Here is a 16,678-nt window from a genome sequence, read left to right as displayed (position 1 = left end):
GTAAGATGAGCCTATCTGATTCTAAGCCCAACACTATGTCCATTGCACCACCTGCCGGTCCATTATTCTATTAGGAGAGAATAAAGATGCCAATCAAACTGGGAATTTAAAGGTGAAGAGGTTGGGATCAAAATCTGGTGGACCATGTAGAATTTTGACCTTATTTCCTTTGCTCTCCTTCAGCCTGAGAAAGGGGCACTGTGCTGGTCCTTGAGCTCTGGGCCTTTAAGTGTGGCCCCATGCCCATTATGTACCCCCTTTTCACCTTCACTCCTTTGAATTCCAGCTCCTTTCAAGGCTTAAGTTCCACCACCACCACCCATAGAAATTATTTCCTTAACACCCTCCTCCAGTCAAGTCAATGATTTTCCCAAAGTAACTTTATATTCTGTATTTCTTTATGTGTGGTTCCTTTTCCCCAGCAGATTGGAGGCTCTCTGAGGGCATAGTCTGGTTTTGGCTGTGTATTCCTGTGCCTAGCATAGTGTCTGACGTATAGAAGGTACTCAATAAGTGCTTTTTGGATTGAGTTGGTGTCCTCTTGCCACTTAGAATTGCAAAGGGAGAAGGGAGGGAGACAGAGTTTGAGGCAAAAGATGTATTTGCAAAAGTAATTATTCAAAATCAGGGACTCATTCCATGGGTGCTGGGGAGCAGGGGAGGACTTCAGAGTTGTTAGAAGCACTCAGGGGAAGAAAAAATGTTCCTCCCAATACAGAGGAGCCTGGTTTGGCTTGGTTTCATTTTCCTCTTTGTGTATTACTTATAGAAGGTTCTCCTCTCTGAAGCCTCTGAAGGGCTAATTCCTTGAGCACACTGGGTGACTCCTTAAACTTTTCATACTGATTTTTATGCTGGCTCTTTTCTGGTGCTTGGGGATTTGAAAGCAGAAAAAAAAAGCAAATAAATCTTTGATGGCTTATAAAAACCCACCAGAATACCAGAACCCTCTTCTATGTCCTCTTTCTATTCCATTCCTCTTTGGGATCATTTCTGTAAACACTCTCTGAATAAGATTTTCCTTTCTCTATTGCCAGGGTTGACCCTTTATCACAGGAAGGACCCAGGCCTACCCTCATCACTTTGATAGCACTTAGGTATATGTAGGCAATGCCCAGGTTTTCCATTCATTGGAACCTGGGCCAACAACAGAAAATGGGACCCAGTTCTTTCATGGGGGGACCCTCCACATCCTTTAGCTTTTGGTTTTGAATTTTTTCACATAGTCACTAAATCTGGGAACTGCAGGGAATGACATCAAACTGAAATGGTTAAAATATGTTTTTCTCTGCTATGTGGCTTGGTATCTTTAGAGTAAAATGCTCTATTCATGTTCTATCCATGAACTTGCTTCAGAGGAAAGGTTGGAAGAGGGGGACTTTAGTGGATACTCTCAATGACCTTGAATTGGAAAAACTATGACCTAAGGATTCTCTCCTTGACCTAGAGAAAGGTGGAACTGGGAAGGCTTCTCTCTTTGAACCAGAGGAAGTGGGACCTCAGAAGAATTCTCTTGGTGAATTTGGGCCAGAAGGTGGTAGAACTTCATTACATTCTTTCAGTGATCTTGGAACAAAGAAAGAGGGAATGCATGTGCATCATCTTGTTGAAATTGACCTGGAGAAAGGTGATTTAGAATGGATTCCCTGAGTGAACTTCTGCTGTAGGAAGGGGGAACTTTTATAAATTCTCCAAGTGAATTTAATTGGTAGAGAGAGACTTTCTCTGGGTTCTTCCTCTAATTTGGGGGGAAGGAAAAAAGAAAGGGGAAAGAGGAGAATGAGACAGGGGATATATAAACGGGAGGGGCAGGAAGGCTACAGGGCTTTAGAAAGTATAATCCCCAATTAAGGAGAGAGAGAGCTCCTTCTCATTTTGGCCAGCAGGGTTTGCCTGAATCTGGAACTGGAACTGTCTTTCCTCTTCATGATGTCCAGGTTCCTTGCTTTCAGAAGGCAGGAAAAACACAACCTATAAAGCCAACCAGAAACAGGACCCATTAAACTCACCCCAGTCTCCTTATTGTGTGTATCATCTTCTTTCCCACTGTCCCTCATGCATGCTTCCTACATCTTTCCAGTCACTGCCCTCACTGCCTTCTCATCAGTTGCCTCAGCAGAAAGATAGCAGGGTGTAGGGTTAGAGGAGCTCTGTATCGATTCTAGAGATCTGCTTACTGTTGGTGTGATGTTGGCCAAAACCCCTCACTGTCTGGGCCTCCCCTACATTACCTGCGCCATGAGAGGACAGAGTGGGAATTGATGGCCTCAAAGGGCCCTTTAGCCCCTAAATCTATGATCTGATGATTCTCCATTCTTTATTTCTCCTCTCAGGGTGCTGTTACTAGCCCCCTTTCTTATTTCTGACATCTTAACTGCCTTTCTTATTAATCAGGAAGGTAATGGGGGCATTTATTAAAAGATCACTATGTGCCCGGAACTGAGCTAGATGTTGAGAAAACTAGAAATACAAGACTTAGGTAGTACCTTCCAAAAGCTTATACTCTGGTTGGTCCAGAGTCATCCATAAGAGAAAGGTGGATGTTATATGGTGTATTAGCAATTTTGATTTGAAGATCTTTCCCACCTATTAATAGGCCATGTGACCTACTTACATCGCAGGACGTCTAAGTTACACGGTGGGAGGAGCTTCCTGACAGGAAAAGGAAGTTACGTCACAGAAAATGCTGGGAGAGAGAGACAGTACGGCTGCTGGCGGCTGCTCACGGCTGCCCTCGTGATCGTTAGAACTGAACAGGCTGACTTAGCTGTACTGTGAGTTTGTGTTTGGGAAAGACCCCGGCAGGGAGTCGGAGAGGTTTTGGGACGTTGAGGCTCCGTGTTGTGATTTTCCGTATTGAATGTTTTGGGTTCCTTGCTGTTATGATGAAGTGGACTGACTGGCTGTGGGAGCTGAACATTTGGTTATGGGATCTGGTCCTCTAGTGTCTGAATACATGGTTCACTTCTTCTACCTTCTGTGTGGAGAGTCTCATATACTTTGCAATACAGAACTACAGAAGCATTTTGACAATTATCATCTACGTTATTATTATCATTGCCTTACTGTTTCATATGGCCACGTCCGTCTAACTCAGGTTCAGATTAATATCAGAGAATCACAGAGTTGGAAGGATCGTCAGAGGAGATCTAACCCACATCATACCTTGCTGCCTATTGTTTACATTGAAGAAGAGAATAAGGTGCAAATTGGGTCAGGTATAAGTGGCACGGCGGATAGAGCGCTGGACCTGTATTCGGGAAGACCCGAGTTCAGACTTGTCCTCAGACACATATTAGTTAGCTCCTTGGGCAAGTCACTTAATGGCTGAGTGCCTCAGTTTCCTCGGTTGTAAAATGGGGATAATAATAGCACCTACCTCACAGGGGCATTGAGGATCAAATGAGGCAGTAATTATAAAGAACTTGGCACAGTGCCTGGCACATGGGAGGCACTTGATAAATGCTTATTCCCTCCTTCCCCTCCCCGAGTCTCTATGGAGATTGAACTTAGATTGAGTTTAATGTAAGAGCATCCGCTATTAAATCTCGGTTCTTGTGTGACCTTGGGCACCTCTCTAGGCCGCTGTTTGCTCTTCTGTAAAAAAAAGGGCATGGACACTCGACTAGGTGAACTCCAAGCTCTCTTCCAGGACTAGTCTCTTCTGATCTCATATGCATGCGCCAAAGCAGTTCAGTCCGCTATAAGATTGCTCTAAAATTTGTTCAAGGCCAAACAGGACAAAGCCCACTTCTCTGCCAGTACTGTAAGACATCCTTGCTAAACTATGGTAGGCAGAATGGAATACATTATTCTAGAGAGAAGCCTCAGGGAGGGATATGAAAAAGGGATCAGGCCAGTTCAGCGTGGCACCTCCAGGGTCAGAGCTAGGAACCACATGGCAACGAGTAGAAGTTGCCAAGGATAAGGAAAAATCTTAACCCTCAGAGCTGTCCAGGAATGGAGGCGGCTACCTTGGGAGCTGATGGGTTTGGTGGGGCCCTCCTCATCAGAGGTCTTCGGCCCGCGGTGGCGCGACTGCTAGTCAGGGAGGGCATAGAGGCTCTTGTTCAGATGCAGATTGGACTAGATGGCCTCTGAGCCTTATTTCTACACTCAAATTCTATGACCCTGTGTCCTGCTGACTGCCCTACTAGGGAGTTGTCAATGTATTGCTGGAGGTGCATACGTGGATGAAAGAATGAATGGAAAGTAAAAAATACAAGGAAGGCTTCAGCCAGTGGGGTACGTTGCAGAAGTTGGGGGTCCTGTCTTCCTAACTGAAAATGCTCCCACCTCTTACGCCTTCAGTTGGCCTATCCTTGTGCCAGGATTGAGTGACATGCCTGCTAAAGGCCTTTGGGTGGTACCAGAGTGAATAGAGTGCCTGGTATGGCTCCAGGAAGATCTCAGTTCAGACCCAGCCTCAGACACTTATATCTGTGTGACCTCTCCTTGCCTCAGTGGTCTCAACTGTAAAATGGGGATAATAATAGCCTCTCCCTTCCAAGGTTGTTTTGAGGATCAAATGAGATAATATTTATATAGTATTTAGCACAGTGCCTGGCACATCATAAGCTCTGTATAAATGTTAGCTATGTATTATTATTAATTATTAGGAGCTCCTAAAGCTAGTCATCACCCATGATAGCCACACAACTTGGAACTTCTTCTTCTCTCACCTCTTTGGCATTTCTCCATATCACATTGGTCTTAAAGGCTAAGACTGTCACCGTGATGCACAATTCTGCAATAGTGAGGAACAGTATCAGAGCCAACACTCCCTATGAAACAAGACAAACAACAAAGAACAATTAGCAGTCGAGGAGGAGGGCCTCCTTGGAGTTGCCAGATAAAGTTGTGTCTGAAATAAAGCAGATATGGTTTAGAGAACACGTGGGGTGACACCATACCATCTGGGCCCCTTTTAGCTTTCTTCTTGTATTGCTTGTAAGACAACATTGAGACATTCCCCACAGTTTAAGTGTTCAGAGCTTACTTCCAAATAGCCTTAAGATGCCTTGGTGACTTTGGCTCCTGGGGGTGGGGGAGGGGGGCTTCTTTGCCTCCAGGACCCACCATAGCTTGGGCACTTTCTGTACACCCCCTCCCCCCTTCACTGTGCTTGGCCTTTGCAATACCCTGCGTTTTCTGGTGCTGGACATTCTTAGCTCCCTACTGTAAGGTTAATTAAGATCTTCCCTGCCCATCAATGGGCCTCATGTGGAGCCCATTAAGGAAGCTTGCTTGCTTATAGGAAGGCTTACATACCTTTTGCTAATTTCTGATTAGGCACTGAGTCAGGAGGGTTCTGGCTCTGAGCCTGTTAGCTGAAAGAGTATATATATTGTGAGAGGCGAGCTTTTGCTTTGGGGGCTCGCTCATGAGAAAGATGTTGTGATTCCCTGGTTGAGACTCTGAGTGGCCAAAGGTTTGGAGCTCCCCGACTCCTCAGAGGTAAAGGCTCTCTTGATTCAGTGGTGAATGTAAAGCTTTGATTCAGGCAGCAGAGCCCTGTCCGTTGGTCTTTATTTCTCTTCTCTGTATTTTCTCTGTTCATGTTTTATGTAAATAAAGAAGATCATTGACCCCTTTAAAGTTGCTTTCCTTAGTAAAGCAGATAAAAGAACTTGCACTAGCAGCCATCCTGGGTGTGCCAGTGTGGTTGCCATTACACCTAATAGCTACATAAGGCTTTCCTGATCATTTCCCCACCCCCAAACACCCAGTTATTAACCCTCTGTCCCATTTCTTTGTATTAAGTTACTTGTCTGCTTGTCCTTTTCCTCCAGGAGAATGAAAACTTCTTTCAGGCAGGAATTGTGTCATTTTTTTCAGTCATATCCCCACCCTAGGCTAGAGACAGGAATAGGATAGGGATGTGGCCTATGATTTCACGGTACAGGGAATTCCCAGGGGTAGGAAGTTCCTCTCCCAAGGCAGTTCAGCATCATCTCTGCCTTGTTGAGTCTTGACAGTTGCCTGGAGCCCTGAGGAGGGGGGGTGACGTGCCTAAGGTCACAGGACCAAGTATGTGTCAGAGGCAAGATTTGAACGCAGGTCTTCTTGGCATCAGGGTCAGCTATCTACCATACCACACTCCACGTTGTGGTCATCTAATGACTGTTGAAATGAATTGAAATCAGAAGGAAATCAAAGCTTCCTGGGATTTTAATGAATGAAGCCTCACTATTCCATGTAATTGGTCTAGTGGGGTGGGATTTTGACTTATAGAACAGAACCACTTACTAGAAAGAGCGTTCTCCCAATAGCACATATGCCGGACTTGGTGGGAACCCGACAATGGAAATAGTTGTCTTCATGGAAGCTGTAAAGAATGATAGCAATCCCCGCTGCAGCCACTAGGGTGCTCACCACGCCCAGGCATAGACTGAAGCGCATCTGTAAGAGAAGGAGTCCTCAGGGTGGGGCACTAGCGCCCAAACCCCCACTCCACTGCAGGACCATCTGGGCAAAGTCCCTGTGAACCCAGGGTGACTGGATCCTGATCTGGCCCATAGACTATGGGAGAGGAGATGGAGATGTGTGTGGGAGAGGCAGGGGAGGATAAGCACACAAACTGAGGAATACTTGACTCCAGCATGAAAAGGGCAAGACTCCCCTGCAGACTCCCCGACCCTTCTCCCTTACAAGAATTCAGCGATTGACTCTGAAAATAGATTTAAAGTCAGGAGCTCAATCTCAAACCAGCTCAAACTGGTTACTGAGAGCTGATTGTTAAATGTTCAGTGTGAGAGTTTATTTATACCTCAGAAATAAGAAAATATACAAATCAGGACTTGAGTTGTTGTTTTGTTGGTTGTCCTCTACAGCAATGGATAAAATGTTAATGTTGAAAGTGTTAAGTTGTTTTTCAGTCCTGTCCCACTTTCCCTGACCTCATTTGGGGTTTTCTTGGCAGAGATACTGGAGTGGTTTGCCATTGCCTTCTCCTGCTCATTTTACAGGTGAGGAAACTGAAGCAGGTAGGGTTAAGTGACTCTTCCAGGGTCATAAGCTAGTAAGTGTCTGAGGCTAGATTTGAACTCGCAAAGATGAATCTTCCTGACTTCAGGAAGTCACTGAAAAGTGTGTCCCTTTTTTCTCCACCCAGAGAGCTAGTTGTCAAACATTTACCAGCATACCACTGTCTAAAATGGTTCTGACATAAACTATTTGTCTTCAGTCAAAGGTCCTAAAGAAGAGATCAAGGCATAGAATGGTTGAAGGATCCTAGATTTAATTTGGAGAATGCAAGACTGGGAGAGGGAGGGTAGGCTGTGATAGGAGCCTTTGAGTTTTTGTAGGGCAACACACAGAGTCTGAGAATTCCAGAATTGGAAGGGACTACGGAAGCCATTTAGCCTGTACCTGAATGTTTCTCTATAACATTCTCAAAGAGTGGTCATCCGACTTTGGCTTGAAGGAGGAATTGACTTTCGCCAATTCAGTCCATTCTACTTATGGATAATCCCAGTTATTAGGATGGTTTTCTTTTCATGGCAGCAAGCCTAAATCTGCCACCCATTACTACTACTTCTGCACTCTGGGCCAACAGAAAAAAAAAGTCTCATCTCTTTTCCATTTGGTAGCCTTCCAAATAGAGACAACGTTGGTGTCTCTCTGGCATCTTTCCTTCTCCAGTCTAAACAGCCCCAGTTCCTTCAACCAGTCCTCATATGACATCATCTCAAGTGCTTTTACATTAGTCTTGAGTCAGCAGATCTGGCTTTGAATCCAAACTCAGCTATCAGGCATGGAGGTAACCTTTACTAAACCCTTTACTCTCTCCTAACTTCATTTTCCTTATCTCTAAACTGAGGGAGTTTAGCCAGATGACCTCTGAGTTCCCCGTGGGCTTTTTTCATAATAGAAGCCAAGAAAAGACCCCAAAGAAATGAGCTGAAGGAGGAAGGGATGGTAGAAGAGAGGAGAAGAAGGCAGAGGGGCTCCAGGATGAGGTAGTTGTTCTAACGCATGAGTAGAATGTGGCCAGAACAGCCCAAATCCTAATAAATGAGAGAAGTTAGTGAGAGAAATCATTTGAGTATGGCTCTGAAAGGAGGGAAGGGGTGCTGAGGAGAGAAAAGATTCTCATCTTCCAGTGGCTCAATAGGGAACACTAGCAAACAGATGGAGGTGTCATTAGTAATTGACATGAATAGCAGTGAAGACTTTGCCATGGCCCACACCGGACACCATGTTTGTAAGACCTCCATGGCTGAGTAATTGCCTTCTACTCTCAAAAATTCAGGCTAATCTGTCTCCTTGCAGAGATGAAGGGCCTAGGGCAACTTCTTTCCATTTTCTGGGTTATCAGAGGCAATGATGTATTCCTAAAACAAACAATGCAAACCAAGCAAAGCAAGAGAAAACAAACACAAAAACTTCAGAAGGGCATTAGGGTGAGAAAACAAGGGAACTAAAAAAGTTCCCTGAATTCAAATTCAATCCTAACCTATAAAAGGAAGTTGGTGGGTGGAGAAATGCCATAGGCATGAGAAAGGACACCTAGAGATAAAGCCAAAAGAAACCAGTAACTTGGAACCTCCTCCCAAAGAGGAGAGAATAATGATAAATTAATCCCTCAGGTACTAACAGCTGAGGGACAATCCCAGAAAGATCAGAAGACAAAGACAGGAGCAATACCATTGGTGACTGGGGGATATCAGTGGAGGTCCCTGCCTGTTAACTAGTTAACCAAAATAGAGTTCTGTTGACTTCCCTATTCACGTGTCCTAGGCATGGCAGTGAGTGATTCGCCCAAGAATTGTTAAAATAGATAACTCCTGCCTGCTTTTGATTTGTTTGGGCACAAATGATACTCAGAGAAATGATTGCCAAAGATTAGGAGGTCTTGGGTAAGAAATAGGAGACCTTTGAGGGCACAGGTTTTGTTTTAATCACTGTTACCCATCAAAAGCAAAGGAGAAGAGAAAAGAATACTGGGAGGATATATGGATCAAAAAGATCTGAGAATGAGATTCGGATCTCTGCACTCTCCCTTTAAATAGAGGAAGGACAGACTCCTGGCTGAAGACAGAATATACGTAGCATAGACTATCACAGATTTATTTGCCTAAATTCTTGCAAATCTCATCAAAAGATCTTTTAACTAAAAAGAAAGGAGAAAGGGCTTACAGATACCCACCAGGGCCTCACAGCTATTAAGACTTTGAGGCCACATTTGAACTCAGGAAATTGAGTCTTCCTGACTCCAGGCCTGGCACTCTATCCATTGTGTCACCTACCTGACTCAGCCAGGATCTAAAGCAAGATCACAGCTCAAGCCTTCCTGACTCCAGGGCCAGCCCTTTGCAATATAGGTCATAATACAGCCAAGACACCCAGGAGTTTATTGAAGATAAAATTCAAGAAAAGAAACAGGAATTAAAACTTTGTTATGTCTTTGATGTTTATCCTCAAATGCATACAATGTAAGTAATAAACAGGATTGTGATGTCAGGAGTATTTCTGAGTCTTGATTAGACTCGTTACTGGACTATAGCTTTAGAATTAATACCCTATTTAAAAGAGATAGGATGGTGGTTGTTGTCTTTCCTTCTTGAAGAGGACCAAAATGTCATCACTGTGTTAGAATCAAGTGACAGTGTGTCTAACTGGCTGATTAGAGCAACATGAGCTCAGGAGGCTCTACTACAGGATGGGCACAAATAGTCCATATGAACATTGGTGCACCTCACATTTCTTTTGAGCTACTTCAGTTCTGCTTGGCTTATGGAGCTCAGCTCCTTCTCTGATGAGGACATGCCATGCTGGGTGGCCCTGTCCAGCCTGTGGTCTGTGCAGCGGTGGAAGGGGGAAGGGGCTGAGATCTAGGAAAGCTCTGAATAGTGACAAGGGATACAAAAGAAGAAACTGAAGACCAGAAGAGCAATAAAGGCAACCTGAATGAAAACCACCACCACCAAATCCTAGCTCATAGCACTAAACCAACATAGAGGATCAGAAAATCAGAAGGAAGAATGAGCAGAATCTCAAAAATAAACCAAAACGTTTTGAATCAGAAATGCGACTGAGAAATATTACCTGATAAAAAGAGAGACTCTGCAGAAATCATGGAACAATAGAAAGAAATTCCAGAATGGTTGGAAAGAGAAATTAAACTATGCTTAAAGAAGAAACTAGGAATGTCTTTGGGTCACTAATCAGAGTTGTTAATGCAAAATTAAAAGGTCTAGTGGTGATACTGGCCACAAAATGGAGGAAAGTAAAGAGAGGTTTGTTTTTTTTTTAATCTGTACTGGAGGAAAGCATTGGACAAATAACGAATGATAATATGCCAGAGTGGGCAGAAGCCCAGGTTAGGTGGGCCAAAGATAATGGAAAGGGCAGACTTGCCAGAACACCCTTTGGATTGGAAAAGACAAGGACTATATATATATATATATATACATATACATATATATATATATATATATGTATATATATATATATATATATATATATATATATATATATATATATATATACATAAATGGCTAATAAGCTATTGTTGCTGATGATAAGTAACGAGATTGAAAGAGAGTACCTGACTTTCCATACTTCTGAGTTACCTGGCTCCGATGAATCCCCTCCCATGGCACTGAAAGAGGTGACAGATGCTGTTGCCGAGTGACTCTTAGGGATTTTTGAAAGATGATGGAGAACAGGAAACTACAAGTTGGAAGAAGGGATATTATTCCCTCAATTTAAAAAAAAAATAGAGTAAAATAATATAGCCTTCAAACTGAAGTCCAGTGAACTGGACTTGACTTCCTGATAGAATTCTAGAATATGACATTGAAATAATAGCAAACCTCTAGAAAAGGAAATTTGGATCACTGAAAGTCAACCTAATATCATTAAGGTGTTGTGAGGACAGTGCCATTCTTTCCCCCACCCTCACCTTCCCCACCCTTAAAAAACATGGCTGCCAGATTAGTAGAATAAGGGAATGTTGTAGATAAGCTTTAATTTGACTTTAGCAAAGCATTTGAGAAAGTCTCTCATACTGTCCTTGTGTAAAAAGGTGGACAGATATGGTCTAAGATGGTGACGGTGTAATTAATTGGATTCAGAATTGGTGGGTTGGCTAAATCTAGAGTCATCATTATTCGATGTCAACTTGGAAGTTGATCTTCATTGGAGAACCCCAGAGATTTAGGCTTTGATCTGTGCGTAACATTTTTGTCAATAACTTGGATAAAAACATGGATATGGATTTTGGAAATGACACAATACTACAGTGGATAGCTAATGCATCAGAGTCAGGATTAAATAGGGTATTTAAAGACTAGAACATCGGCCTGAATACACTATGATGATATGTGAGAATAAGGTTACTGATAGAGAGAACTCCCACATGAGGTGATCCCACCTCTACCAATGCAGACTGGCACCTTCTCTGCAACTTACGGTTGCCCAAAGTTGTACACATCCTGTGTGCATCAAAGGTGGGGCTTGAACCCAAGATTTGAGGCCAGCTCTCTATCCACTACTCCATGCTTATCTTTTGAAGGTCAACTACAAAGACTTACACAGAGGTCCAAAGAATTAACACAACAATTCCAAGATGGGATTACTAAAAACCAAATTATCTGAAGAAGCTCTGAGGGTTTTGGTGGCATGCAATCCCAATATAAATCAACACCATGATATGGCAACCAAGAAAGCCAGGGCTACATTGGCTCCCTCTATTCCATCCTGGTCTGACCCCATCTGGAATGCTGTTCATGAAGTGAGACCACTATGGTAAAAATTCTCCTTTCATGCCCCATGAGAATTATTTGAAAGAACTATGAATGTTAAGCCTACCAAAAAGGGGTGTTCAAGTCTGTGGCTGGCTGTTGGGTCATGTAGAAGTGGGCTTGTGGGAGTGTACCCTGTCCCAGGGAACAGAACTGGGTCCAGAGGGTAATGAGGGGTTGGGGTCAAGGGGAACAGAGGTAGATTAATTTTTATGTCAGGGAAAACATCCTAATAATTAGAAATATCCAGATTCCTTCTCGTTGGAGATCTGCAAGCAGAGACAGAATGACCATTTTTTTGGCTACTTGTTCCCTCAGAGGGAATTCCTTTTCTACTCTACTACTGTATGGGCTGGATGGTAGCACAGCCAGGTGGCTCAGTGGATAGAGCACTGGACCCAGAGTCAAGAAGACTCGACTTCAAATCCAGCCTCCTACACTTACTGGCTATGTTACCCTGGCCAAGTCACTGAAACTTTCTGATCCTTAGTTTCCTCAACTGTAAAATGAAAGATCACACCTACCTCCCAGGGTTGTTGGGAGAATCAAATGAGGTAATATTGCAAAGGTTCTCCTTTCATGCCATGGCATGAATAATATAAGCACTTTGCAAACCTTAGATAAATGCTAGTTATTATTATTATTAATTATTATGATTACATGGGTACTGGTGTTTCTTCCAAAGTTGGGAGTCCATGATTCTGGGACTACGGACCACCTCTCCTTCTGAGAATTTTTCAGGGGAATTTTGGTTTTTAAGACTCACTATAGCAGTTATTTGGAGATTGATAGTTTAGCTTATGTTTTTTAACCCAAACATGTAGGAACTACAGAATAATGCAGGGAGTTGATGCATTAACAAACAGGGTGATTTCCATTTAGATAAGCCATGGAAAATCGCTATGGGCCTGGTGATTTCTGAAAGCTTTTAATTGGGAGCTATTAAACCACATGGAAATTTTGAAATGTCAAGAGGTTGTTCTTACCCAGCGAGGATGTTTTACTTCATTAAGAATTGTGAAGTATCCTGTAATAACGTACTGTTGAGAGAATACATTGGTTAGTAGGCCTTAAGTAGACACTAAAGGTGACCCATATATTTCTTTATATGATTAAGAAAGACTTGTTGACTTACTGACATCCCCTCCCCAACCAGTCACCATAGCTTCAGGATGGAGTCATGGATCTCCAGGGGGAGGATAAATACTATGGCTTCTACAGGAACCTCTAAGGCCATCCAACCCAGCCCCTCATTTTACAGATGAGAAAGTGGATGCCCAGGAACATTGGATGACTGGAGGGGGCAGGGAAGTGTTGCCATTGGAGTGTTGGGGACAGTGGCTTCTGATACAGAAGGCTTCTTTGTGGAGATGTCCAACCTCCTCAGATCCACAGGAATCCATTCTCCTTGAAAGTGTAATTTGTATGATGGAAATTAAAACAAACAGGTATGTCCCAGGGAAACTGGTAGCCTTTTTCATAGAAGTCCACAGCTTGGTGTTTCCCTTATTGTGGGAGAAGAGGAGCTGGGCCCACCCTCTTTGGCAACCAAGTGTCTGCCTCGAACCACGGAAGATTTCTGTCACCATTAGTAGTTTCGGAGAGCTTGCTGCTATGCTGATAGGTGAGTGCCCAAAGCATGGCAAGGTGGCACCACCCAAGGGCATGGCAGTGGAATGGTTGGGGCCTGATTCTCCTGTACTCCGACCCATGGATGCTATAGGGACATGCCTTCTCATTCCTGGTCATGTACAAGCCCAGCCTCTCTCCCATATTCTGTATTTAGGCTCATGGCAGCTGCCAGGAGTTTCAGAATGGATCCTCCATTTTGTCTCTATGTTGTTTACTATACTCACACATGCTCCTGCCCAGAATGGATAACCCGTGACAAAGATAACAGGATGCTTCTTTTCAAGGTGAAGTCTGTTGACGCTGTGCCATAAAATGTACCCCATGGCAGTGATAATAAGACCCAACAAAATCTGGAAAACCTGTGTAAAGAGAAATGGGTCAAGATGAGGAGGGGAGTTTAAAAAGTAGATTGCTCTTTAAAAAAATTCAGCGTAAGTTTTTTGGTTGCTCAGGAAGGGCTCACCTGGCCCAGGGTTAAGGGAGGAGGTTGAATACTCTGGGTGACCCTTCAAGATTATTTTCTCTTCTCCATCGAGGCCCATTTGATTGTGAGCTCCTTGAAGGCAGGGACTGACACCTCCTTTGTATCCTCACCACCTAGCTCAGTGCCTGGCATATAGTAGGGGTTTAATGTTTATTGACTGACAGGCCTTCACTTGTCTAGGGATGAGAAAGAGCCAGCAGCCTAACCTCAGGAGGATAAGCTTCATCATAGAGGGATGTGAGGCCTAGAGAATTGTACCTTGAGATGATGATCTCTCTGTCCCTGGTTGGTCTTTGTCTTTCCCCTGTGGCCAGCTCTGTGCCCCACCCCACCCCACCCTGCTTTACTTTCAGGTTTTGTCTCAGGTCAACCCTGGGTGATATCACTATGGCAGAATTATGTTCTACCCATGTCAGGGGAGATGGATTGGGGAAGACTTGAGTGAATGTCTGCATTGGCCCTGACTGACTCAGTGCTGCATCTGTGAAGAATCTTTCTGAGGTCAGTGGGCATCCAGGTTACAGTCATTTGAGGGAGAGGAGAAGGAGGAACCAAGTGAAAAATCATAATGTAATTATTTTCATTCATTCGTTGAGCATTAATAAGTACCTATTGTTGGGAAGAGGGGTTGCAAAGTGGAGATAGGTAAGGTCCCTACAGTCAAGTGAGGGTTTCCCATTCCAACCCAAAGAACTACCAGACCCTGTCAAGTGCATTAGAAGGATTCCAAACCAAATATTGGATGTGGCATGAGATCTGAAGAGGAAGACCATTAATGACCTGCTGGGTTTTAACTCCAGTAAATTATTCCATCCATTCCCTGTGAACATTTATGTTTTTAATTAGTCACCTCATATTTTGCTCATTTGTTAAGCACTATTTTGGGTGAGGAAATATGGGTTCCCCAGGATCGTCAGTGGCTGGCTCTTGGCGGCCCATCCTAGTCTTGGTATTTCTTGTTTTCCCTCTTGAAGCTACGCTCTTGACTCTTCAGACCTCACTCATGGACTTCCCACATTGAAAATAACCTCCATTCTTTGGCTTCTCCTTGTGATTGGTTGGTTCCTCCCAAACCTCCATTTTAAGGAGGACACCCCCAGACCACTTGTGTCTTCCTCCCTAGACTGCACTCCTGACTCTGTAGACTTTGTTGTGCCTGCCCCTTCTCAACTTCCTCTTATGTGTTGTTTTCTCCCATTAGAATATAAGCTTCTTAGGGCAGGACTGTCTTTCTTACAATACTGCTTGGGGGAGGTAGGGAAGGAAAAAAAAGAAATTTACATGATAACTTTGTTATATATTTAAAGGAATAGCAAGTTGTGCATAGTAGACATGCAGTTTCATGTGCGACCATTGTAGCCATGGACATGCTTGTTTTATTCCATAAATTAATAAATTTTAAAAAAGAAATATGGTGATCAAACTACTTAAAAAAAACCCCAACAAATACTGCTTGTATTTGTATTCCCAGCCCTTAGCACAGGGACTGGCACATAGGGCTTGAATTTTTAAAAAGTCAATTAAGTTTTTCTTTTCTTTTTTTTTTCTTCAGTGCATTTGATAGTTATTCTCAAGAATGGGAATCATCCCAAGAAGCATTTGCATGTCACAAAACTAGTTCTTGTCTATAAACTTTTCCCTGCTTTATCCTTTTTAAAGTATGGATCTAGAAAGAAGGTCAACCTTGGAAACTATTGAGGCAGAGTGACTCAGTGACAGTTAAACCAGGAGGCTTTTCAGTCATGGCATCCTATCACTTAACTCTCCCAGTTCACTGACCAACAATTACAAGATTGTTGTTGAGTCATTTTTCAGTCGTGTCTGACTCTTTGTGTTTACCATTTCCTTCTCCAGCTCATGTTACAGATGAAGAAACTGAAACAAGGTTAAGTGACTTGCCCAGGGTCACACAGCTAGTAATTATCTGAGTCCAGGCACTGTATCCACTGCTGTAGTTACACAGCAATAAATCAAGAAAGAAAGAAAATGTAATCTACTTGTGTCTGTGTCCCCAGCACCAAACACAGGTCCTGGCACATAGTAGGTGCTCAATAAATGCCTGTTCAATGAATGGATGGATGATATGGCCCAGGCAGAGAGGTATGATTTCTCCCCCTGACCCCCACTTTGGAGGTGATCTGACTTACCCCCATCATCTTCGGCTCCCCCTTCAGGAAATTCAGTAGGGTCTTAGAAGGCTTATAAGGAAATGCAGTAATGGCTATCTGTTCTGTTTGGAGAGGATCCCTGGGAAGTTCCTGGGTCTCCACTACCCTAGACTTTGGTGGCATGGTAAGGAAATGGATTGTTTGACAGGAATATGCTAATCGAACAGGCTGGTCAACATCACAGCCAGGATCATGCTCTGCTCCTCTGCCAAGGTCACCTGGGTAGCTTGACTGCTCCTGGGCTCGGTATTAGAATCATAGAGTCACAGGGCCATGGAGTCATAGTTCTGGAACTCTGCTGTCATAGAATCATGGAACTGGTAGGAGCCTTGAGAGCTTTCATCTGGCTCCCCACGTGCAGGCAGGTGAAGGACTGGGCCATCCAGGAGCATTTTCTTTGGGCTCAAGGGCTTCTCCACTCCCCTGAGACTGTAGTCTCACCATTGAGAAGCATGTGAAGTATCTCTCTTTTTTTTTACTTTAAGCCCATCTCTCTTCTCTGTTTTTTTTTTTGTAGAGATGGAGAATGTTGTTTTAATATCACACCCATAAACACCTCTAGATACTGTATTTGGTGCCTCCTTAACTTTCTCTTCTAGGCAAAGAAACTTCATGTCTCTGAAATTTTCATTAGAAGACTTGTT

At 43.5% G+C, this 16,678-nt stretch overlaps 1 protein-coding gene across 1 annotated transcript; it reads right to left on the bottom strand.

The window, feature by feature from the left end:
- Window positions 1-585: 585 nt before the first annotated feature.
- LOC118852965 (membrane-spanning 4-domains subfamily A member 14-like) lies at window positions 586-16,299 on the bottom strand. The gene is made up of 6 exons (XM_036762723.1): window positions 16,014-16,299; window positions 13,607-13,741; window positions 12,737-12,790; window positions 6,250-6,402; window positions 4,683-4,784; window positions 586-1,971 (listed from the first exon to the last, which is right to left on the bottom strand). The coding sequence occupies exons 1-6, from the start codon at window positions 16,155-16,157 to the stop codon at window positions 1,828-1,830; spliced, it is 732 nt and encodes a 243-aa protein (XP_036618618.1). The 5' UTR covers window positions 16,158-16,299; the 3' UTR covers window positions 586-1,827.
- Between the last annotated feature and the right edge of the window lie 379 nt (window positions 16,300-16,678).

The sequence above is a fragment of the Trichosurus vulpecula genome, chromosome 6 (assembly GCF_011100635.1).
Source record: "Trichosurus vulpecula isolate mTriVul1 chromosome 6, mTriVul1.pri, whole genome shotgun sequence".
In the NCBI taxonomy this organism is placed as follows: Eukaryota; Metazoa; Chordata; class Mammalia; order Diprotodontia; family Phalangeridae; genus Trichosurus; species Trichosurus vulpecula.
Note: the sequence above shows the minus strand (reverse complement) of the source record. Positions and strands in the feature narration are given on the sequence as shown.

Bases quoted from the DNA above. Each gene is read 5' to 3' on its own strand.
- LOC118852965 (XM_036762723.1), bottom strand. From the start codon at position 16,157: ATGCCACCAAAGTCTAGGGTAGTGGAGACCCAGGAACTTCCCAGGGAT. The intron at 6,403-12,736 runs GTAAGAACAACC...CTTCTCTTACAG, and splicing joins AAGTAAAACATCCTCGCTGG to ATGCGCTTCAGTCTATGCCT. The intron at 1,972-4,682 runs GTGAGAGAAGAA...TTGGCTTTATAG, and splicing joins TATGGAGAAATGCCAAAGAG to GTTGTGTTTTTCCTGCCTTC.